The sequence below is a fragment of the Myotis daubentonii genome, chromosome 7, assembly GCF_963259705.1.
Source record: "Myotis daubentonii chromosome 7, mMyoDau2.1, whole genome shotgun sequence".
Taxonomy (NCBI): Eukaryota; Metazoa; Chordata; class Mammalia; order Chiroptera; family Vespertilionidae; genus Myotis; species Myotis daubentonii.
In genome coordinates, this window is record NC_081846.1 from 40,868,800 (window position 1) to 40,892,831 (window position 24,032).

The 24,032-nt window shown below is 40.4% G+C and overlaps 1 protein-coding gene across 1 annotated transcript in view; it reads left to right on the plus strand.

The window, feature by feature from the left end:
- CCDC141 (coiled-coil domain containing 141) overlaps positions 1-24,032 on the plus strand; it is a 172,738-nt gene that overhangs the window by 52,543 nt on the left and 96,163 nt on the right. Inside the window, exon 6 of the mRNA XM_059703945.1 lies at positions 7,576-7,692. Coding sequence (XP_059559928.1) covers positions 7,576-7,692 — 117 coding nt within the window. The remainder of the gene's footprint in view (positions 1-7,575; positions 7,693-24,032) is intronic.

Consider the following 24,032-nt stretch of genomic DNA (forward strand, 5'->3'; position numbering starts at 1 on the left):
CACTCTTTAGCTATTTCTTTACCTAATTTATTCTTATTATAGTTGATTACGTTTTCCTTAAGCTTAGTTTGTCACTTCTATACACAGTATTGTTCAATTGGATTGATGGCTTAATAGCGCTTTAATTAGGCACAATTATTTAAGCCCCCACATCAGTTGGTAAGAGGGCTGGGCGATACACACCATAACTAAACTACATTCTCAGCAGTGATAGGACCGATAACAAAGCCGTGTGCTCCCCGGGAAAGGCTCTGCCTTACTTTGACCTCACATCCTTCCACTGTATGACAGTCCGTTGCTGCTACTCCAGCTGTCTGCTCCGCCCTGGGGCTGCCTGTGTATCTTCCGCACCCTGAGCTCCTTTCCTTTCCTGCCCTGGTTGTTGGCTTTTATTTTTTCTTCAATACTGCTACCATCGCAAACTGGCCGGGGAGAGGGACTCATTCCTTCCTCTACCCCCATCCTTCAGTCCCCAAAGACAAGCCAAGGGGCCCTATTAATTTTAATGCTTTTTGTAGGGAGACTCATAAGCAAATACAATAAATGGCAAACTTTGGAAGGATTAAAACATCCTTTATAATCCAGCAGTTATTTATCCTATCAATATGATAGTTTCTAACTCTCATTTTCTCCCAACAACCAAAGTTAGGTCAAAGCTTCAGTATGCAATGTATTAGGCTACATAAACAAGGAATTGGGGAGTTTATGTTCAAATGTCAAGCTTTGGTCCTACTTCTAAGTAGCCCCATAAGTTAGTCTTTCTCTCTTCTCTCTCTCCCTCTGAATATAAATGGCTGCCCATCACCCAAGGTACATCCCAAAGTTATACTGGGAAAACCATGCCTTACATATCTTTGGCAGAGATGCATGTGGCCACTAGACTGGTCTGTTTCTTTTCTTGAAAAAAAAGAAGACTTTTTCCCCACTGCTGGGAGGATTCCCAGCAATGAGTCAAAGGTAATGCTAGAAATAAAATTTAGGTCCATAGATGTCCACTGTACTGATTTTATTCATGGAACTAAACAGCTTCCCACCATCGAATAGTTGGAAGTAAAGAGCCTACCTAAACACAAACAAGAGTTGAAAGCAATCTTGGGAAGGAAAGTCCTTAGTGCCAAGTTTCTTATAATATAAATGTTGGAAGAGGAATGATATGCTAACACAAGTCAGAATAATTAAACACATGAAATTATGATTCCAGACAGGGAGATAGATAATCTGTAAAGCTGTTTACAAAATAACAAATTTTGCCTATGACAAATAATATAATATATTAGCTTTCCTGATACCCATCAACAGAGAATACTGGGATTTGATAATTTGCTAAGGAATACTAATATCTTCCCGTTGACGTCAGTAATTCATGGAAGGCTTCCAAATTCCACAGAAGAAAATTGTGCTCCTGGAATCTCTGAGATAGAGTCCAAAATAACAAGCCAATAATGAGATCAGTCTCAGAATGCATCGGAAAAAACCCAATCCACATTTTGGCAGTGATTCTTTTCTCCTCTGCTTCCAAATCCTCAGGTACAAACATCAGTGACATGGCGTTAATGCTTCATAATACTTTACCACCGAATGAAGCAAATGAATGTCTGAAGTCTGGTTATTGCCTAGTTAAATACAGAGTGCATTTGACTAGATCGTCTGATGCAAAATAATGGAAATTGGTTTCCCTATAGTAAATAAGAAAAACAGTGATGGGAGCTAATATTGTTGTTTTAATGCTAACATGCCTTCAAAATCAAAGTAGACATTAGATCTGTCACCTGAGGCCTTCAACTATAGTTGAAAACACCTCTGTCTATGTGTGCATTTTTGGTAATTGGAAGAGAGACTATCAAAAAGTCTTGGGTTAAAGAAGATAAGTAACTGATCCCCTTGCCCTCGTTATCAGTTTTTTGTTTGTTTTGTGTCTCTAATAGTAACTGATTCTTTGGCAGGAACTGTTGGAACTGTCCTGCACATGGAAAAGAAAATGAAACTAATTTGAAAGAGATTTTCATCTTCCCTTAAGCATTTCTGTTAGGGTGGTTTGAATTGTTTATTGTTAGCTTACCTCCTGCAGCACAGTTTTAACGATCAAAAATAAGGTCTGGCCAAAACCGGTTTGGCTCAGTGGATAGAGCATCAGCCTGCGGACTGAAGGGTCCCAGGTTCGATTCCGGTCAAGGGCATGTACCTGGGTTGCGGGCACATCCCCAGTGGGAGATGTGCAGGAGGCAGCTGATCGATGTTTCTCTCTCATTGATGTTTCTGACTCTCTCTCTCCCTTCCTCTCTGTAAAAAAAATCAATAAAATATATTTAAAAAAAAAAAAAAAAAAAAAATAAGGTCTGATCTCAGATTGTAGAACAAACGGCAGAGAAAGGGACTATGATGCTTTATTCAGTCTGACGCATCGCTTTGGGTTGCAGCAGGTGTTTACCTTCTTGCCACTTGAGTCATTTATCCTTGATCATCAGACAATACTTTCTATGTGTTTCGTATGTTCCCCATGTTTTAGTTCTGTCTTTAACACATATCATTTTGGAACAGGAATTCTCAGTTTGTGCTTGTTGTCTCCTTTGCTTACAGCTGGCGTCTTCCTCTGAGGCACCCCTTCTCAACCCTGTGTCCGTTGAGCCCCGTGCACAGGACCTATTTCCATGTTAGAATTAGAGTTTATAAATATACTGTTGCATTTTGGTTTTTGTCTTAGGAACATTCATAAACTAGCCTAAGAAGAACCGTTTCTCTTCTCTGGAACCCTTCGGTTCTCCATACATTCTGACTGTGGCATTTCTGTCTCCAACCGTGGGACTTTCTTCTTATTAGTTGTGTAACCTTAACTGAATTGCCTGTATGTGTCTCAGTTTCCTCATCTATTGCAAAAGTAAGTATCTTCATCAGAGGAGAGGTACAAAGGTTGGATAAGGTCACTTGTAACCTGCCTAGAGTAGTACCTGACATCTCTCTGTGAAAGTAGGGTCCATTTATTTTACTTTATTTATTCTTATCTCCCAGCTACGGGGTCAGTGTGGGGATGGGTTATTCAACAAGCAAAGACTAGTCTTTCTGGCCCAAAGCTACCTTCAGTAGTGCTCACTTCCAACCTTCACATTCTGGTACATTCCTACATCAATCCTCCTTCATGAATCTTCAGTTCTTGCAAAAAATGCTTATGTCTCATCTAATAAAAATTTTTTAAAAAGGTGGGAGAAGCCTCTTTGGTACCCCTGCTTTCCTTAAAGCTATCACCTGATCCTTCTTTTACTTAGCCAATAAACTTCTTTGGAAGAGTCATTAGCTGAACTTCAGTACCCCTACCCAGTGGTCCACACATGCTTACCAACCAATGCTTCATCCCACTATTTTCCTGATTTCACTGTTTTAAATAGCCTCTAATTAAAACTCAGTCATTAGATCTACAAATAAGGATATTCTCAAAATCCTTGAGTTGTAGAACCATTTGATAAAAATATAATGCAAGCCATGTATGTGATTTTATTTAGTTATTTATCTATATAAAAATTTATCTTTAAATCCTCACCTGAGGATATGGTTTTTTTTTAATTGATTTTTTTATAGTGAGAGGAAGAGAAAAAGAGAGAGAGAGAGAGAGAGAGAGAGAGAGAGAGAGAGAGAGAGAGAGAGAGAGAGAAAGAAAGAAAGAAAGAAAGAAAGAAAGAAAGAAAGAAAGAAAGAAAGAAAGAAAGGTTGATGTGAAAGAGAAACATCAGCTGCCTCTTATACGTGCCCAAACAGGGATCAAACCCTCAACCTACGTATGTGCCCTTACTGGGAATATAACCTGCATTCTTTTGGTGTACAGGACGATGCTCCAACCAACTGAGCCACCTGGCCAGGGCCACATAAGTGATTCTAAAAGTTGTAGTAGCCAGGCCCTAGCAAGTTTGGCTCAGTGGAGGGAGCATCAGCCTGCAGACTGAAGGGCAGCAGGTTCAATTCCAGTTAAGGGCACATACTTCAGTTGCAGGCTCCATCCCTGGCCCCAGTCAGGGCTCATGCAGGAGGCAACCAATTGATGTATCTCTCTCACATAGATGTTTCTCTCTCTCCCTGCCACTCTCTCTAAAAATCAATGGGAAAATATCCTCGGGTAAGGATTAACAACAACAATAAAAAAAAGTTGTAGTAGCCACATTAAAAAAGTGAAAAAGAAACATAAAAAAGTTTAAAAGCCTCATAAAAAAGCAAAAAGCAATAATATATTGTGTTTAATCCAACATATCCAAAATAGTATTTCAACATTTAATCAGTATGAATATTCTTAATGAGGTATGTTTATTAATTTTCAAAACTATGACTGTGAAATCTGCTGTGTATTTTATACTTAGAGTACATTTCAATTTGGACTTGTCACATTCCAAGCACTCAATAGCCATATGTGCTTACTGGCTACCACATAGGATAGTGCAGGTCTACACCATTTGACTGAGTTTTTCTGGCACCCTCTTTAATATCCAAGATAGCTCTTGGTTTTCGTTGAACACCTCTGGTTGCTTCTTCTTTGCATCTTTGCTGATTTTCCTTTCCTTTCTCTCTGTCTTCTTCATCCTCAGATAGGTGGTCCCCTTCCCCTGTAAAAAAGATCTGCCCAACTCCTTCTCTACCGTAGTTCTACATGCTCTGGGCACTGAGGATCTAGAATGTCATGTCAAATCAGTGCAATGACCATGAACACAACACTTACATCAAGCTGAAAGGTGGGAACTAGAGAGAGAGGAAAAATATTCTTACTTCCCCCTTACACTATCATTCCCTTGAACTGATTTGCAGTGCATCCTCTGGATGCTTTTTGTTCTTTTCTTTCCACCAACCCTTGGCTCATGTTTTTATCCTTTGCAGGGACCATGTTCTATAGAATGTCCTGATGCATCACTTACTGTCCTTACCACTCAGCAGCTGATATAATTTACACCCTTAGAAAAAGTGCTCTTGGAATATCTATGCAGCTGTCTGCAATAGGTACGCGCAGGGCACAATGACTGATTTACGGGGTGGCAGAATATTATGGTTGATAAGCTCTTCGTTATTTAGGGTGTTGTGCTTTTACAAGAAGGACTCTGAGAGCCTGTTCTGCATGCGTCCCGTGGCACACGTAGTAAATCTAATCTAAGAGGCTGAACATGTGTGTGAATGCCTCACTGAGCTGTAATACCCACACAGCGAACTACTTAATTCTGAGTTTTATGCCAACTTGTTTTTATACGTCTCTCCCCAGAGTGCGTTCAGTAGTAAAAATGTGTAGATCTAGAGAGTCAGTTTGCTTCATCAGGCAGGCATGTGATCAGAATATATGGAATATTACCATAGACCTTTAACTGCATTCTCTTGTAGGGAACAGCATTGCCATACAGGAATAGTATGCTTTGGGGATTGAAATAGTATTTGCCAAATGTAGGGATGAGGTCAGTAGATACCTTTTAAAACTCCAACAACTCATTCCTTTCCTGCTTTCATCGCCACCGGCATGTGCTAGATGACAAGTCTTTGACTCACAAAATTAAATAGGTTTACTGAGGGTTCAGGCTTCTCACCTGTTTTTAGAGATTAACGAACACCTGTTTGTACCCACTTTTATTCACTCAGATTCTATATTAACTTTCTCTATTGAAGCATTCTTGAGATTTCAGAGTTCCTCTCCCCTGAGCTAAGAATAAATAAAACTTACTCCCAATACTTAATAAATTAAATGATCTCTGAAAGCTGGTAATAGTCATGATTCATTTTTCTTTGATGAAACCCTTAAATCATTGTTCTAGTTGTGTTTTTATATGGGCTCACTGCATCTTTTGTGAGAAATTATTTGTATAAAATTAAATAAATGAATAAATGTTATAGCTCAATAAAGTACTCTGTGTGTTCTAATGTGCACACTATGCATACTATCTATTTCTAACTGGGATACCAGAAAGACAGACTATCTTCAGATAATTGTAATACATAAACATTAATTTAGATATGGGGACTGACTAATGTTTGTATTATAAACAGCTTACCAAATATGAAGAAAATGAGGTGCATTTCACATGAAAACTGTTACAGTATCACCATTATTCTTTTCTTTGCATTGATGGCAGCCTAAAATGATGGCTAACAAAGATTTCCAATTAGAAGGAAGCCAGAGAAGGCCTCTTACCCCATATTTTACTGCCTATATTCCATGCTGAGAAATGCCAGGCATTAGTATAGACCCTTTGATTTCATAACCAGCTTTGTGGTATCAGCCCTGTAATGGTAATGGAATGTCCTATTTTAGGTAACCACTAACTCAACTTCTGTGGTGTGTGTGTGTGCGCGTGTGTGCGTGTGTGTGTGTGCGTGTGTGTGTGTGTGTACATATTGTGTGGAGCTCCATGACTAACCTAGTTTTCTCCTTGGCCACCTGCTTCAAACATTTGTCCATATTATAGGAGGTCAAATAAATCCCGAGGCTATTATAGACAAGACAGCCTAGGCTAGAGGAAAGTATAGTGTAGTGTCCACCATTTTGAATAGCCTGTCAGGATTAATTTTTCAGGTTTGAAGTAATTCCCCCTCATACCCATGGTTATAAGACTTTAGTGTAGCCAAGGATAGCAGCAGGGCATGGTGGAAAGAGCATGGACTTTGAAATAATGAAAGCTTGGGGAGGAATCCTGGTTCTGTCACTTGCTATGTGGCCCTGGATAAGCTGCTTAAGCTCTCCTCATCTCTAAACTGATGATATCATACTTGTTATAGAGCTGTTGAGGGAAACAGAGGTGATGCCCAAAAAGCAACTACCAAACTATCGAGCATGTAGTGGGCTCTTAGGAATCAGTAGCAATGATGTGATCATGCAACCACACTGTATAGGATTTAAGAGTAAAAATCCAAGTCTCTTTCCTTTCATTTGGATAAAGAATCTGCAGCCAGATACTTCATGTCATCAGTTCAACGTCAACTTAAGTCATCATTTAAAAATGTACTACTTCTTTCAAGTCCTTTGCTATTTGTTGTTTTAACAGTGTAAGGTATGTATTGTAAATCAAATCTAAATGCATCTGAGTCATGCCCCATTTATAATGTCAACAGAATTTTAAAAGTTTCTTCATTTATTTTCGGAACACAAATTTCCAGCAACTGCACCGAACAATATTTTTGCATTGTTTTTTTTTATAGTAGAAATATAATTCTACATATGCTGTTAATTACCTTCGTGTGGGTCTATGTAACTGTATTCAGATTCACATGCTTATCCAGGAAAGGGATTTATATTCTGGAACCATGCATGATTCAGAGATTGAGTGGGAATCTATTTTCGTTCTTCTTTGTTAGGAGATTTTGAATACTTGTCTTCATGCTATGTACTCTGAACTGATATATTATTTTCCTGCTTTTCAGGGATTACTTTATTTTTTCTCTGAAGCATGTAGAGGTTGAGTGAAGAAAATATAAAAACTCCACCATAATTATTTAATACATGAGATGAGTTTATCCAAAGAGAAATTGACGTAGCTTATGTTTTGAAAGGTTAAGGAAATATTTCTTAGTTTTTACTCAGTATTCTAATCATTTGAAAATTTATCTCTGTTGTTTTTTACTTAGGTTACTTGTTGGTTTCAGAAAACCATAAGAGATTTACGGGAACAGAGTCTCGGTTCATCACTTTCAGATAATGAGGAGCTAATCCGTAAGCACGAGGAACTAAAAATAAAAGCAAAGGTAAGAGACACATTAAAAAATAATTGAAACATGCAGGTTATTTAGAGAGGCACCAAACACTGTCTTTGAATAACCCACTATTTACATAGGAAAGATTCTGATAGCATTAGCTAATACCACTGCCCACTGCCTGTTCTTCTGGAATAATAATGAACAAAACAACAGCTTCTACAGCAAAACTATCTTTTTAAAATAATCACTGTGTCAAACACTGCATTAAGTGTAAGAGATGCATTATCTAAATTATCACCAACCCCCTAAGGAGTAGGTATTATTTTTTCTCATTTTACAGATCAAAATAAACTAAACGCAGAGGCTTACAGAAGCAAGGTAACTTTACTAGTGTAATATATCTTGTCAGTAGCAGAGTTGGAATTTGATTGCAGGTCTTACCTAACTCCACTCTACTGTGCCAGCTTTCTAAAAAAAAATGTTTTTCTACACTGAGGTCTCAGTATGATTTCCAGATATAGTTTACTTGCTGTTTCCATTTATATTTCCCCAATCCCTTAATTTGCTGCACATTTTTTGGTTTTGCACAAATTAATGGCTACCAGCTGGGCAACCACTTGCAGGTGTTCGAATGTGCAAAATGGAACCGTGAAGTGCTGAGGCAAGAGGGGCAGAACAGCCACATAACAGTGCTCCCTCTGCATTGTCTTGTTTGGAAATGGACTCCTGTGTACATGTGGGGTTTATAAATACTTTCCAGAGTTCTTTCCAGGTGCTCCATTTTGATCTGCAAGAAAACAAAAGTCTATCTGTAGTAGATTGAGTGGGAACGGTGAATACTTGAATCAATATCAGGCATAGGGAACTTTCTATTATCAATATGTTGGGTGCCTGGTAGTTATAGGTACAGCTCAGTCAAGAAGCTCTGGAAAACAATGGGCCAACACTTCTAGACAATGGTTGAGAATAAGGAAAACAAACCAAATAAATATTACATGTTTGAGAGGATGGGATTTGGGTGGGGCAGGAAAGGCAGTAGGTTGCATTGATCTAGACTGAAGTTTCCTTATGGGAATCATGATGCCTTTGTTTGTTTTTGCTTCTCTTTGAACACTGCAGCATGCATAGGCATTCAAAGTGTTTGCTTTGAATATTTGCTTAACTGATAAAAGATGCAATTACAAACACTTATGACTGATGATTTTCTAAGTACTTTAAAAATGTCTCTACTTACGAATTTTTAAAAATTATACAAGAATTTATTCTGTGTGTGTCAAACAAGTTTTATCAGTGAAAATTCTATCAAAATCCCTAACTAGTAAGCACAAGAAACAACCTCAATTGTATACAGGAGTTGCTTCCTTTAAAACAAATAAACTAAAATGGCATGTTCACGTACTGTGGACCTCCTTTAGGGTTATATTCACTGTTAACTGTGGACTATGGTTTCATACAGCCTTGAGGATAGTTGGAGCAGAATATTTGTTAGCATATAATCTCAGTTCCAGTTGGACACAGTTTTTATCATTCTCTACATTCCACATTTGTAGTGCTGATATCCATAAATAGAAAAACACAGATATTCTTTTCACCATTATCCCAATGTTGCAGACATAAGGGGTTTAAGAATTAAATTTTTATTCATAAATATTTTATTATATAAAGTACACCATAGAAAATTTCTAAACTATGAGGAAAATAAAAGTGAATCGTTCAAACCAAAGATAGCCATTGTTAAGATAAGCATTCTTACTGTTTTTGTACATTTCCTTTCAATTTTTCCCTGCACAAACCTAGAAACACATGACATCAGAGTTATGCTTTTTTATTTTTAACTTTATCATAACCTAATAGCCTTTAGCTGAAAAATACTTTATTATATGAATCTTGAATTCATATTATAGGATTACACATTTTGATTACATATAGAAGCTAAACCATGTGAATATCTAAGCAAATATTATTTTTAAAAGGTACAAATTCCTGATAAACATCATTATGTTTCAGACAAATCAACTGCTTCCTTTCAAGGTCCTGAGCCTCTCAGAAATCAGTTACAAATCTCATGGATCAGCTGAGTATTAAAGCATAATCAAATAAGTAGTTTTTTTTTAGCTGAACTGATTTTAGAAACTTAGAGAGAGAAAACTATTTCTGTCTTCCTTGAGAATAAATTTATTTTCTAAAAAAAAAAATGTATACATTTGCTTTGCTGGGAGTCCACTTTATTGCTTATCTTGAAACATTCTTTATGGGATAAGATTTTCCATCCAAACTGTGGTTTAGCCAATGGAGCCCCCAATAGCAATACCATCTAAAAATTACCAAAATATTGAATAGCTATTTAGATTGGGTCAACTCAATAGAGATGAGTACTCAAACATGACTTGTTGATTAAAAGGTTTTGAGATACTTGCCATCATTTGGGACACTAGATAATCCAATGGCAAGATAACTGATTACTCAAGGCAGCAGGGGCCCCTGAATCATTGTAAATGCAGAGGATGGAGTGGCCCTCTGTTCTGGGGTGATCCACCATGGCTTTCCAGAAGAATGGGGCTTGAGCGGATAGATGGGATCTGAGCAGTTGGTTAGGAAAGGGTGGTTGTTCCAGAATAAAGTAAAATAATGATAAGACCAGTCTGTCTATGACAAGAGTTAAAGGTCCTAGCAAAGTTGAATCCAGAGACGAGAGACTAAGGGGAGTTGTTCCAGAGATTATATGTATCCACAGTGATTGCATAAGAAAGAAATGCTAACCAAACATGATCATTACAGGGAAGGAAACTTCCATAAATTGAGAAATAAAAGAGCTTCGGAGGCTGTGGAAAGTGGGCCTAGATGACCTCAAAACTCCCTTTAACTCTCAGGTTCCATAAAGAAGACAGGATTCAGATTACAATATCAGTTATGCTTGTTATATTTAAAACAATATGAATGTAAAAAACACCTTTTCAGAGCTGGCCAAAAGGAGTGGAACTGACCAAAAGAGGAAATAATGACATTTCTGGAAAGTGGAGACAGTGTCTCACTCACCTGGGTATTCCCAGCATTAGAACCCTTCCTGGTATGCTTGATTCATGTTTATTCAGCCCTTTTAACTGTGAAGACGAAAGAAACATTTTTTTAATTCCTTTCTATGATTCTCTGATGACTTTAGGTAACCACTCAATTTCCTTTTACCTATCTATCTACTCATTATCTTTATTTTATTTATTTATTTATTTATTTATTTATTTATTTATCCCTACCCGAGGATATTTTCCCATTGATTTTGATTTTCATAGAGAGTGGAAGGGACAATGTGAGAGAGACACATCTATTGGCTACTTCCCACACTCACCCTTATCAGGGCCAGGGATTGAGACTGCAACTGAGGTATATGCCCTTGACTGGAATCGAATCTAGGACCCTTCAGTCAGAGGGCTTACACTCTATTCACTGAGCCAAACCAGCTAGGGCTTTCTTTCTTTATTTATTTAAAAAAAATTTGTCCCCCCAGAGTGGAGTTACACAAACTCTTAAATTCATTATAAATCTCCTGCTTGGCCATTCTCTTGCTTTATTTTATTATTGCTCCTTCATTCACTATCCCCATCACATTTCCATTCTCACAGGCGCTCTAATGGGTTCAATATGTGTCTGTAGACATATTCCCATTCCTAAAATATATACATGTTTCCAATTTGCAAAAATGGGTCTACAGCATAGATCTCATTGTTTCTTCCCATAACACTGCTTGCTAGTACTGGGCCAGGCTTTATCTCCTGCCTATGGCACTCAACCTTATTCTATTCCAGATGGCCAGTGACCCTGACACTGAGACTCACCACCTTTTGGCTCCTCAAGGAAGCTTCTCTTATCTATAAGCTTTATTCTCACTTGTTGTCCTTCACAGGAAAGACCAGCTGTATTATTTATAGAGCTCAGTACAAAATGAAAATATAGAGATTTCCTTTAAAAATTATTGAGATTTTATTCATTTTTATTTTTGTTAATCCTCACTCAAGGATATTTTTTCCATCAATTCCTAGAGAGAGTGTAAGGGAGTGGGGAAGTGGAGAGAGATATCAATTGGTTGCCTCCCCCTTTGCTCTCCCTTCCCTCCCCACCCCCACCCCCGACATGGTCCCCAGGGAGCCCAGAATTGGACCTGCAACCCAGATACTTGCCCTTGACCAGAAATCAAACCCAAGATCTTTCATTATAAGGGCCAACGCTCTAATCACTTAGCAACACTGGTCAGGGCAAATATTATTGGAATTTTAATGCACCAACAGCAGAACATTAACCTAAGCACAAGATCCTTCTGAGTATAGGGTCCTGTGTGGTGGTATAGGTCACTGGACAATGAAGCTGGTCCTATTGACAATGTTAAGATCTCTGGAAAGACCTAACAACCTTAGATGGTTAACCAAAAATAGAGATTATAATGTTATAGCAGGTTGTGTCCACATGGAAAAAAAACAGGTTGAAATTCTGGCTATGTCACTCACTATGCCAGCAGTTCTCAACCTGTGGGTCGCGACCCCTTTGGTAGTCGAATGACCCTTTCACAGGGATCGCCTAAGACCATCAGAAAACACATATATAATTACATATTGTTTTTGTGATTGGTCACTATGCTTTAATTATGTTCAATTTGTAACAATGAAAATACATTCTGCATATCAGATATTTACATTACGATTCATAACAGTAGCAAAATTATAGTTATGAAGTAACAACGAAAATAATTTTATGGTTGGGGGTCACTACAACATGAGGAACTGTATTAAAGGGTTGCTGCATTAGGAAGGTTGAGAACCACTGCATTATGCAATCTTGGGTACACTTGACGTCTCTGAATAAGGAGGAGCCTAGCCATGAAAACTCAACGAGAAACTATTTTTGAAAACATCCACATTTCAGTAGTGGCTCCAAAAATGTTGTTTACTTTGCCACCCATGACGTAAATGTGCAAATAGTTTTCATCTGTGGTTTTTCAACAGTCTCATTCCTTGTTCTTAGAGAAGGATTCCAATTTTATGTTTCCTTAAACAGGAGGAAGCATATTACATTTTGGACTTTTATTTGGGTGTGAGTATGAGGAGAAGGGGAAATGTTCCTTTCAAAGGAGATTTAACATAGAAATAAGGCCTCAAGCTGGGGATTCATTAGTGAAACTCACGTAAATAATCTGGGAATCCAGGGAAAGTAGGTGCTTCTGCTTCCCACAGCTAACACACACAGCAGGAACTGTTCTGTATTGCTTATTAGTTCTTTCAAAAAAACTTTGAAAGTGCCTCTATCTTGCTGGAATGCACTCAAATAAGAAATATAGCAACATTCATATCTCTTACTAAATGTGATACCTTATTCAGAATGTGCTGAAATAATTAAACTAAGGGCTTATTAACACAACCTTTAACTATGAGTAATTGTATTAAATTATATTTTCTTAAGTATGAAAAAATATTCTCCTTTTACATATGTAACAGGTAAAGAAATAGCAGATATGGATGATTATAAATCACCCTTTGGTTAAGGACTTAGATACTCTTAGATTTTATCATGTATCACTTTAACGCCCCAAGGCTTGAATTCAACCTTTGGAGCTCAGAGTTAGTTGTAGGATGTATTAAAATAATATGTAAACAAATACTTTCTTATTATCTCCTTTGAGGAAGCATAATCACTCCTCCTTACCACACATCAGAAATAATGTTCATATAAAAATGGCCTTCAGGAACCAACCTGTACTTCTGTTGGGAGGGAAACTTTTCCTCTTCCAATTTGGGTCCAGCGATTAGAGGCCTGCAGAGTAACTTGACAATAGACAGATGGACAGGAGTAAAAGAGCTTTATTTTCACACATGCACAGGGGAGCTCCCAATAATGGAAAACTTGTGCAGTAGTCCAAAGTAAAGATATATATTTCAATTTAGGGCATCAGGGGGAGAGTATGGAAGGTCCTGGTTGGGCTTTTTGATGCTAATGGGATGGGCAGTCTGTCTTCTGGTTGGAGTTTCCCAGTGGGAGAATGTATGGCAGCTGAATCTGCACCTCCTGGTACTGAGGGTCAGCCTTCTTTCAAGTCAGGAAACTCCCTGGGAAGGGTGTCAATGGCAGCTGTATTTCCAGGAGACTGCTTAAGTCTAGGAAATATTTTTTTCTGTGGCTGTGAATTGTTCAGACATTTTCAGTTTAAAGTAGTTTTCGTCTCCTCACTTCTATAGCTTCAGCCCTTGGTTGAGTTCAGGCCCTTTGCAGTGGTTGCACACTAGAGTCACCTGGGGGCTTTGGAAAATGCTGAAGTCTGGATCTTGTGTTCAGAGATTTTATGTAGTTTGTGGCATTAGAATTTTTAAAAACGTCATTGCCAATCTTAAACTGATGAAGCTTTCATCAAAAAAAGATGCTTTCCTACTCCTTATAAAAAAGCCTGATATACCTTTACGTATAGACACTGCAGCTCTTGTGTAGTTATTTTCTTTAGAAAAGGCATGTGCACTCCAGTTTGCCACAGGCCTCAACATCCCTCTTTACCTACCTTCCCTCCCACAATTGCTTTATGTTTTCACGTTATGTGCCTGGCCCTGTAAGCGTTTGGATTTGACTTATGATGGGCAATAAGGTACCATCCAAGTTGAGTAGTAACTTAAACTGGTTGGCATTTTATTTTATTTGAAAAAAAATTTTTTTTTATTGATTTCAGAGAGAAAGGGAGAGGGAGAGAAGGAAACATCAATGATGAGAAAGAATCATTGATCAGCTGCCTCCTGCACGCCCCACACTGGGAATCAAGCCCCCAACCCAGGCATGCCCCAACTAGTCACCTCCTGGTTCATAGGTCCACACTCAACCACTGAGCCAAGCTGGCTGGGCTAACTGGTTTGCATTTTAGAAGATTACTTTGGAAATAATGTGAATGATAACAAAGGAAGGGAGTGGTATTGAAATCAGGACAGTCACTTAGAAAACTGTTGTTTAAATGAGAGTGGCTTTAGGTGGGGCATGATGTCTTTTTTGAGATGGAGGTCATTAATCCCCATTTTAAAGGCTTAAAGAGACATAGCCCTGTTATTCAAGTGTGGCTTCCAGAAGCAACAGCAGCAACATCTGGACATCTTAGCACTGCAGACTCTCAGACTCGACCCAGCAAACCTATTAGGTCAGAATCTGCATTTTAACCCAGAGAGTTTGAATGGACACTAAAGTTTAAGAGGAACTGACTTAGAAGTTTATACTATATACTAGGGGCCCGGTGCACGAAATTCGTGCACTGGGTGTGTGTGTGGGGGGGGGGGAGTGTCCCTCAGCCCAGCCTGCCCCCTCTCACATACTGGGAGCCCTCAGGAGTTGACCCCCATCACCCTCCAATCGCAGGATCAGCCCCTTGCCCAGGCCTGACGCCTCTGGCCTAGGCGTCCGGCCCGGGCAGTGGGGACCTGCAGCTGCAGCGGCCCCACGATCGTGGGCTTCGCTTTAGGCCCAGGCAAGGGACCCCTAGCTCCTGGGACTGCCAGCTTCGACTGTGCCCAGCTCCCATCGCTGGCTCCACCCCTACTTCCTGCTATCACTGGCCAGGGCGGAAAAGGCACCTGTTTCTCTGATCATGGCTGGGGGGCAGGGCAAAGGCGGCCCAGCTCTTAGCTCCCCACTGGGTTTCCGATCACTGTCAGTGGCAGGGGGCTTCTTCCTGCTTTCCCTTTCGCCTCCCTGCATTGTGCCTACATATGCAAATTAACCGCCATCTTGTTGGCAGTTAACTGCCAATCTTAGTTGGCAGTTAATTTGCATATAGCCCTGATTAGCCAATGAAAAGGGTAGCTCGTACGCCAATTACCATTTTTCTCTTTTATTAGTGTTGACTAGTATTTCATGTAGGTTCATATTGCTTTTCATAGATGAATATGTATTGTTTAGAAAGTCCTTGAGTAAAAATAATATTTTAAGTTCTGGGGGAGAATAAAACTGAAAATTGTGTATAGAAACATCATCTTCAATGTTTTAATTATAGTAGAAATATTCCTCAGATTCAAGATTAAAACCATCTTCCATGATTCATCAACTAATCCAATTTTCCAAGTCATTGAAAATATTTTCCAGTTGTTGCTGGGTGATTTCATAAATTGGATTTGTGATCTTGGCCTCTAGTTTCTTCAAAAATATTATTTAGAGATCTTTAAAAAATACCAATGCTTAGGTCCCATGGAATCCTTATTAGAGAAAAAAGTCAAGTTTAAAGTTACAAAATATTTATATAACTATGAGATAATAAAGTAAAGCAAAATGTCTTGCAAGCTTATTTGGATAATTTAAATGCATAATTATCATAGAAACACTGCAAGAAAGTGGCTCTTTTTTTCTCATTTAAAAAAAATCTTTATTGTTGCAAGTATTACAGCTGTACCAAATTTTCCACCTCATTGCCCCCCTCCATTCGGTTCCCATCCCACTCCAGGCCTTCACCATCCTTCTGTCTGTGTCCACAGGTAACATCTTTGGTTAATCTCCCTTCCCCTCTGAGATTTGTCAGTCTGTCCCATGTTTCTATTTCTCTGATTTGATTTTATTCACCAGTTTATTTTGTTCATTAGATTTCTCATTCATTTATTTTGATTTTTAGATTCAACTATTGATAGATATGTATTTATTGCCATTTTATAAAATCTCTTTTTCTTCTTCTTCTTCTTCATCATCATCATCACCATTTTCTTCTTCTTCCTCTTTTTAAGGAAAATGCTTCAACATTTTATGTAATACTGGTTTGGTGATGATGAATTCCTTTAGCATTTTCTTATCTGTGCAACTCTTTATCTGACCCTCAATTCTAAATGAGAGCTTTGCTGGGTAGAGTAATCTTGATTGTAGGTTCTTGCTATTCATCACTTTGACTATTTCTTACTACTCCCTTCTGGCCTGCAAAGTTTTTTTTTCAGAAATCAGCTGACAGGTGTATTGGTGCTCCCTTGTAGGTAACAGCTTTTCTCTTACTGCTTTTATGATTCTCTCTATCTTTAACCCTTGGCATTTTAATTATGATGTGACTTGGTGTGGGCCTCTTTGGGTTCCTCTTGTTTGGGACTCTACACTTCCTGGTCTTTTAAGTCCATTTCTTTCACCAGATAGGGGAAGTTTCCTGTCATTATTTCTTCAAATAGGTTTTCAGTATCTTATTATCTCCCTTCTCCTTTTGGCACCCCCAAAATATGAGCATTGGTACCTTGAAATTGCCCCAAAGGCTCTTTACACTATCTTCATATTTTTGGACTCTTTTTTCTTTTTGCTCTTCTGATTGGGTGTTTTTTTGCTTCCTTATATTCCAAATTGTTGGTATGATTTTCAGAATCCTCTACTCTATGGTTGAATCCCTGTAAATTATTCTTCATTTCCATTTATGTATACTTAATTTCAGACTGGTCCTTTGCCATGTCTTTGACATTCTCACTAAGATTCTTGAAAGTCTCACTAAGTCCCCCAAAGGTCTCATGAAGATCCTTGAGTAACCTTATAACTATGGTTTTGAATTCTGTGTCCAGTAGTTTGCTTGGTTTCATTTCTTTAATTTATGACATGTTTCTTTTCCCCCCCATTTTGGCTGCTTCCCTGTGTTTGTTTTTTTATATCAGATAGAGCTGCTATGTTTCCTGGAGTTGGTAAAGTGGCTTTGTGCAATAGGTGTCCTGTAGGACCCAGTATCCTCCCCAGTCACCTGAGCTGGGCACTCTAGGTGCACCCCTGTGTGGGCTGTGTGCACAGTCTTGTAGTTGAGCGTTGATTGCTATTGGCATCTCTAGGAGGAATTGACCTCCAGGCCAATTGGCTGTGAGGACCAGCTGTGACTACAGAGGGAGAGCTGTGCAGGAGACACCCATATGGAGCAGGACTTGCCTCAGTGGGATTTTGGTGCTCACTGAGTGTGCCTCTTGAGTGGATATGTAGAGTTGTAATCTGCTATGCTCTGATGCTGTCCACCAGGTGCACTGGCTCTAGGGCAGCCGTGGGCAAACTACAGCCTGCGGGCGGGATCCAGCCCGTTTGAAATGAATAAAACTAAAAAAAAAAAAAAAAAAGACCGTACCCTTTTATGTAATGATGTTTACTTTGAATTTATATTAGTTCACACAAACACTCCATCCATGCTTTTGTTCCGGCCCTCCGGTCCAGTTTAAGAACCCATTGTGACCCTCGAGTCAAAAAGTTTGCCCACCCCTGCTCTAGGGCCTCCAAGGAGGTGCAAAGTCAGCCACTGCCTGGGGACACCCTGCAGGAGATATTTGTATTGGGCTTGGAGGTGCCCAGGTGAGGCCCAGCTGTGAAGCAAGGCAGGCTCGTGCTCATGCAGGGTCTTGGGCCTTTTATTGGTAGGTTTGGGCCATGCTGCCTCAGCTGCAACTTGTTTGAGAGGTTTTAGCAAAGTCTGAAGCCTGAGCCAGGACAGGCCATTCATATGGACAAGCTGCTGCAAACAGGTTGGATGCGGCTGCAAACTGAATGGGGTGAGGTCTCAGGGAATCACCAGGGGGAAACAAACAGTGAGGGCCAAGCCGATGGAAACAAATATGGCTGCCAGTCAGCCCTGCGACAGGGGAGATCCCAATGACCCCTGTGAGCACCCCTGTCTGGGAGAAAGCTGTTCCCCATGTACCTGCCTCGATGTCAGACAATCCAGTTCCTCCCTGTATGTGTCTGGGTCCCTCAGAGCCTCTCCCTGGTGCTGGAGCTGGGAGGAAGCGAGTCTAAGTTTGTGTGTCAGCCCTTTAAAAGGAACAACTGGATATCCAGCAGCCTCCATGTCACTGAACCCCAATCACCACTGTTTTTTACAGCCCGTAGTTATGGGAATTTCTCTTCCCCGCTCTGGGACCCTGGGCTTGGGGTCTGGTGTGGGGCTGGGACCCCTTGCTCTTCAAGGGCAGCCTCTGCAGATACAATCTCCCTCCTGATTAAAAACATGCTACACGTGGGTGCTGGTCCAGCTGGTTATGCACCTCCTCCCCTCCTGCCAGTGTGAGCGTGCTTTCTTTTTTACTTCTCTAGTTGTAGGACTTCTCTTCAACCAGCTTCCAGGCAGTTCTGGATGATGGTTGTTCTGTGTTTTAGTTTTAATTTTGATGTGGTTGTAGGAGGTGATGTGTACAGGTGTTTACCTACGCTGTCATGTAGATTTCTACAACATTTTTCATCAAAAGAAGCACTTTAAAAATATGTTTATTGCTCTAACATTGGCCTGTGGACTGAAGGGTTGTGGGTTCAATTCTGGTCAAAGGCATATGCTTGGGTTGTGGGCTTGATCCCCAGTAGGGGGCATAAAAACAGGCAGCTGATCAATGATTCTCTCTCATCATTGATGTTTCTATCTCTCTCTCCCTCTCCCTTCCTCTCTGAAATCAATAAAAATATATTTAAAAATATGTTTATTGTTTTATTTTTCTGATTACGTAATATTTTCTAATTTTTCTAAAACAAAAAACTGAAGAAAATTAAAATCACTCATAGTATGTAGTTATGTCTGAAAATGAGAAATATAAAACATGCATAATATTGAGTATTCCATAACTGTGTGTGTATACGGATACACCACATGTGTGTGTTTATATACAAAATGTGTATGTGTTCTTTTGCAGTGTGATTTTTCCAGTTATCATTGTGTCATAAGCATTTCTCTATTCAAATGCATATTTAAAATATTTTTTAATGATTGGGTGCTATTAAACCATGTATCTATAGCATACAGTATTTGAGGCAGCAGCATAGTATTTCAGATTATGACAGTGGAGTGAATGGTACACTCCCAAGGCCTCGAGTTAAGTCCCGGCCTCTACTTATATCTGATGTACTCTTGGGCAAATTTCTTGGATATTTGAACCTGGGCTCTGTCTTTTGTAAAAGAGGGTAATAATTGTGTCTAATTGATATAGTTGTTGTGAGGATTAATTATGTTCTCATATGACAGTACTTAGCACAATGCCTTGCACAATACATCCACAACATAATATGGGCTTTTTTTTAATGGTGGTAAAACAAATAATAATTTTACATTTAGTGACTTTTAGTGTATTCACAATGTTGTATAACTAAAACCACTATCTAGTTTTAGGACATTTTTATGACCCCCTGAAAAAGAAGATCATACTCATCAAACAGTTTATCCCTCCCTCTCTCCTTCCAACCATTAATCTGCCCTCTGGCTCTATGGATTTGCCTTTTCTGAATATGTCATAAAAAATGGAGTCATATAGTAAGTGGCCTTTTGTGTCTGGCTTCTCTTGTTACTGGTGGGGAGAGGTCCTTGTCCCCACCGGTTGCTAATGGGAGTGGAATTCTTGCAATATCCCCGAAAAAAAGAATTTTCTGAGACTCACATGGGAGAAGGAGTGATTTTCATTTGCATGGAATTAAGTCCCCGAGTTTCCAAGGTCCCCTCCTTCAGTCCTGCCGTAAAAGAAGTGCAACTGTGGCTTTAATAAGGCTAGAATTAGAGCCAGTGTCCAGAGTTTCTGTTCCACGTAGGAGCAACCTCATCAGCTGAGATTGTTTCCCACTGCAGTTCATCAATCCATTGCAAGGGCCATACAGGCGAATGCAAGGAAGCAGGGACAAGAGAGCCCCAAAACTAACGAGAGAGCAAACTTTTTTTTTTAGGGGAGTATGTATTCCCAAATAGGTTTCAGTGCTCATGCCCATTCTGGCCAGTCATTTCTGTTCTCAGGTGCGATTGACTGACACCCGCCCTATATCACCCTGACTTTACTGCGCATGTACCCATCTCCCCTTTGTTGGACCTGCAGGGAATAGGCCAATGGGTTTGATCTTTGGTCATGGCACATACAAGAAGCTCCTAGGGCAATGGAAACTAAAGAGAAAATAAGAAAATGGGACTACATCAAAATAAAAAGTTTCTGCACAGCAAAAGAAACCGTCAATAAAACAACAAGAAAGCCCACTGTGTGGGAGAACATATTTGCCAACGATATCTCCAATAAGGGTTTAATCTCCAACATTTACAGGGAACTCATACAACTTAACAAAAGGAAGACAAACAACCCAATCAAAAAATGGGCAATGGACCTAAATAGATACTTATCAAAAGAAGACAGAAGAAAGCCCAAGAGACATATGAAAACATGCTCAAAGTCACTAATCACCTGAGAGATGCAAATCAAAATGACAATTAGGTACCATCTCACATCTGTCAGAATGGCTATCATCAACAAATGACAAATGCTGGCGAGGATGAAGAGAAAAAGGAACTCTCATGCACTGATGGTGGGAATGCAGGCTGGTGCAGCCACTGTGGAGAACAGTATGGAGTCTCCTCAAAAAACTAAAAATGGAACTCCCATTTGACCCAGTGATCCCACTTTTAGAAATGTATCCCAAGAAACTAGAAACACCAGTCAGAAAGTATATATGCACCCCTATGTTCATAGCAGCACAATTCACCAGAGCTAAGATTTAGAATCAGCCTAAGTGCCCATCAGCAGATGAGTGGATTAAAAAACTGTGGTACATCTATGCAATGGAATACTATCTAATCTAATAAAAGAGAAACATGGTAATTGGCGTACGACTGCTACCCTTCCCATTGGCTAATCAGGGAGATATGCAAATTAACTGTCAGCCAAGATGGCAGCGGGCAGCCAGGCAGCTTGAAACTAACATGAGGCTTGCTTGCTTCAGTGACGGAGGATTCCAACGTTCCCCGCCTGCCTTGCCGGCCTCTGAGCCTGAAGTTTAAGAAACATTGTAACATATAGAAGCTAAAAAAAACCCAGAAACCAGTTTTCAGTGAGCTGGGATCTCAGAGCTGGAGTCAGAGCTGGAGTTATACATTGTTTCGAACCGAAACAAACCAGATACCTACTTTCAGCAGCGGAGGCCTAAGAGCTGGAGCCTCAGAGCTAAAGCTGGCCCAGAATTAAAAAAAAGAAAAAAGAAAAAAAGGAGCGGTTGGAGCTTCCATCACCCACCAGCCTGAAAACAGCCTTCAGCCCCTCACCCAGACTGGCCAGGCACCCCAGTGGGGACCCTCACCCTGAAGGGTGTGTGACCAGCTGCAAACAGCCCTCAGCCCCTCACCCAGGCTGGCCAGGCACCCCAGTGGGGACCCCAACCCTGAAGGGTGTGTGACCAGCTGCAAACAGCCATCATCCCCTCACCCAGGCTGGCCAAGCACCCCAGTGGGGACTCCCACCCTGAATGGTGTGTGACCAGCTGCAAACAGCCATCATCCCCTCACCCAGGCTGGCCAGGCACCCCAGTGGGGACCCCCACCCTGATCCAGAACACCCTTCAGGGCAAACCAGCCAGCCCCACCCATGCACCAGGCCTCTACCCTATATAGTAAAAGGGTAATATGCCTCCCAGCACCGGGATCAGCAGAGCCGCGAGGCCTCCCGGCACCAGGATCAGCGTGACAGGGGGCAGCGCCCAAACCCCCTGATCGCCCTGTGACTCTGTGTGTGACAGGGTGCGGCACCCCAACCCCCCAATCGGCCCTACCCTGAGCGTGACTGGGGGTGGCATCGCAACCTCCCGATCCGCCCTGCTCTATGCGTGACAGGGGGCGGCACCCCAACTCCCCAATTGGCCCTGCTCTGAGCCCAACCAGGGGCTGTACCTAGGGATTGGGCCTGCCCTCTGCCACCTGGGAGCAGGCCTAAGCCAGCAGGGCGTTTTCTCCCGAGGGGCCCCAGACTGCTAGAGGGCACAGGCCAGGCTGAGGGGCCCCCTCTTCCCCCCGAGTGCACAAATTTTTGTGCACCAGGCCTCTAGTGCTGCTATAAAAAGTAAGGAACTCCTACCATTTACAACAGCATGGATGGAGCTGGAGAGCATTATGATAAGCAAAATAAGTCAGAGAAAGATAAATATCACATGATCTCACTCATTTGTGGATTATAATGAACAACATAAACCGATGAACAAAAACATCTAGAGACAGAGAAGCATTGATTAGATGCTCAAACCTCAGAGGGATTGGGGAGGATAGGGGTAAGGGGGAGAGATCAACCAAAGGATTTGTATGCATATAAGCATAAGCGATGGATGCAGACAACAGGGGGTAAGGGTGAGGGTAGGACTGGGGGATGGGCCGACAATGGGGGGATAAGGACACATTTGTAATACTGTAAGCAATAAATAAAAGTAAAATAAAAAAAGAAGCAACCAATGAATGCAAAAATAAGTGAAACAACAAACTGATGTTTCTCTCTCCTTCTCCCTCTCTCTCTTCCCCTTCCTCTTTCTAAAATTAATTTTTAAAAAATTTAGAAAAGAAGCCATTAAAAATTAGATCAATGAAAAAAATTTTAAGCAGCCATTTAAAAAATATAATAAAATTTTCAAATATTCTTTTTTTAAGAATAGAAATATTTCCTCAGAAATAGCACTTACATGAACTATTTCGTACAAAAGGAGCTACTTATAGTGTTTTAGAGTGGTTCAGGGAGTGCACAGCATTATCTAGAGTTCTTATAATAGTTTCTGGGTTATCCAAATATTTTCCAAGTGCTTTATAAACATTGTTGAGCTATTTTTTCTCATTGAAGCACATAATAACCTGTGTACGGAAGCTGACTATTCTGCTATTTGAGCTTCTGTTACATTCTCCAAATTCCTTCAGTGAAGGGATGTGAAAAAATGGTAAAACTGCTTTAAAACATATTGCTTCAGTAAATCTGATCAAGTCTCCAGTGGTTATAAGGAAAACCTATAAAAAGTAGGACCAACTTTGGACTACTATGATCATGAAACCTATTGCTGATGACCCTAAGGATAGGATTTGGAGGCGGGGGCGGGGTCATCAAGCTAGGCCCCCAGGTCAAATTCAGCCTGATGCCTGTTTTCATACATTAAGTTTTACTGGAACACAGTCAGGTTTATTTGGGTATTATCTCAGGCAGGGTATGTGCAAAGCCTAAACTGGCTACTCTCTGGTTCTTTATAGAAAGAAAACCTGCTGACTGCCGGAATGGGGCCTGTAGAAGGACAAGGTGTGCTTAGTGGGTTTTTAATAAAGAGATGGGGTCTGATAGGTGCTATGGCTTTGGTTCAAACTATCCCAGAACTTAGTGAGTGGCATAAAATGACCTTGTACGCTCATGGATTCTATAGGTCAGGACAGAGCCTAGAAGCTTGTCTCTGACTTGTAATGTGCAGGTTCTCAGCTAGAAGAGTCGAAGTCTATGGGCTTGAATGGCTGGACCTCCTCAGGCATCTCTCTCTCCGCTCTCTCCATGTGATCTCTCCAGCACTCTTACCTGTTGGCTTAGGGCTCCCAGGACGTGTGTGTGTGTGTGTGTGTGTGTGTGTGTGTGTGTGTGTGTTGGCTTAGGGCTCCCAGGACGTGTGTGTGTGTGTGTGTGAGAGAGAGAGAGAGAGAGAGAGAGAGAGAGAGA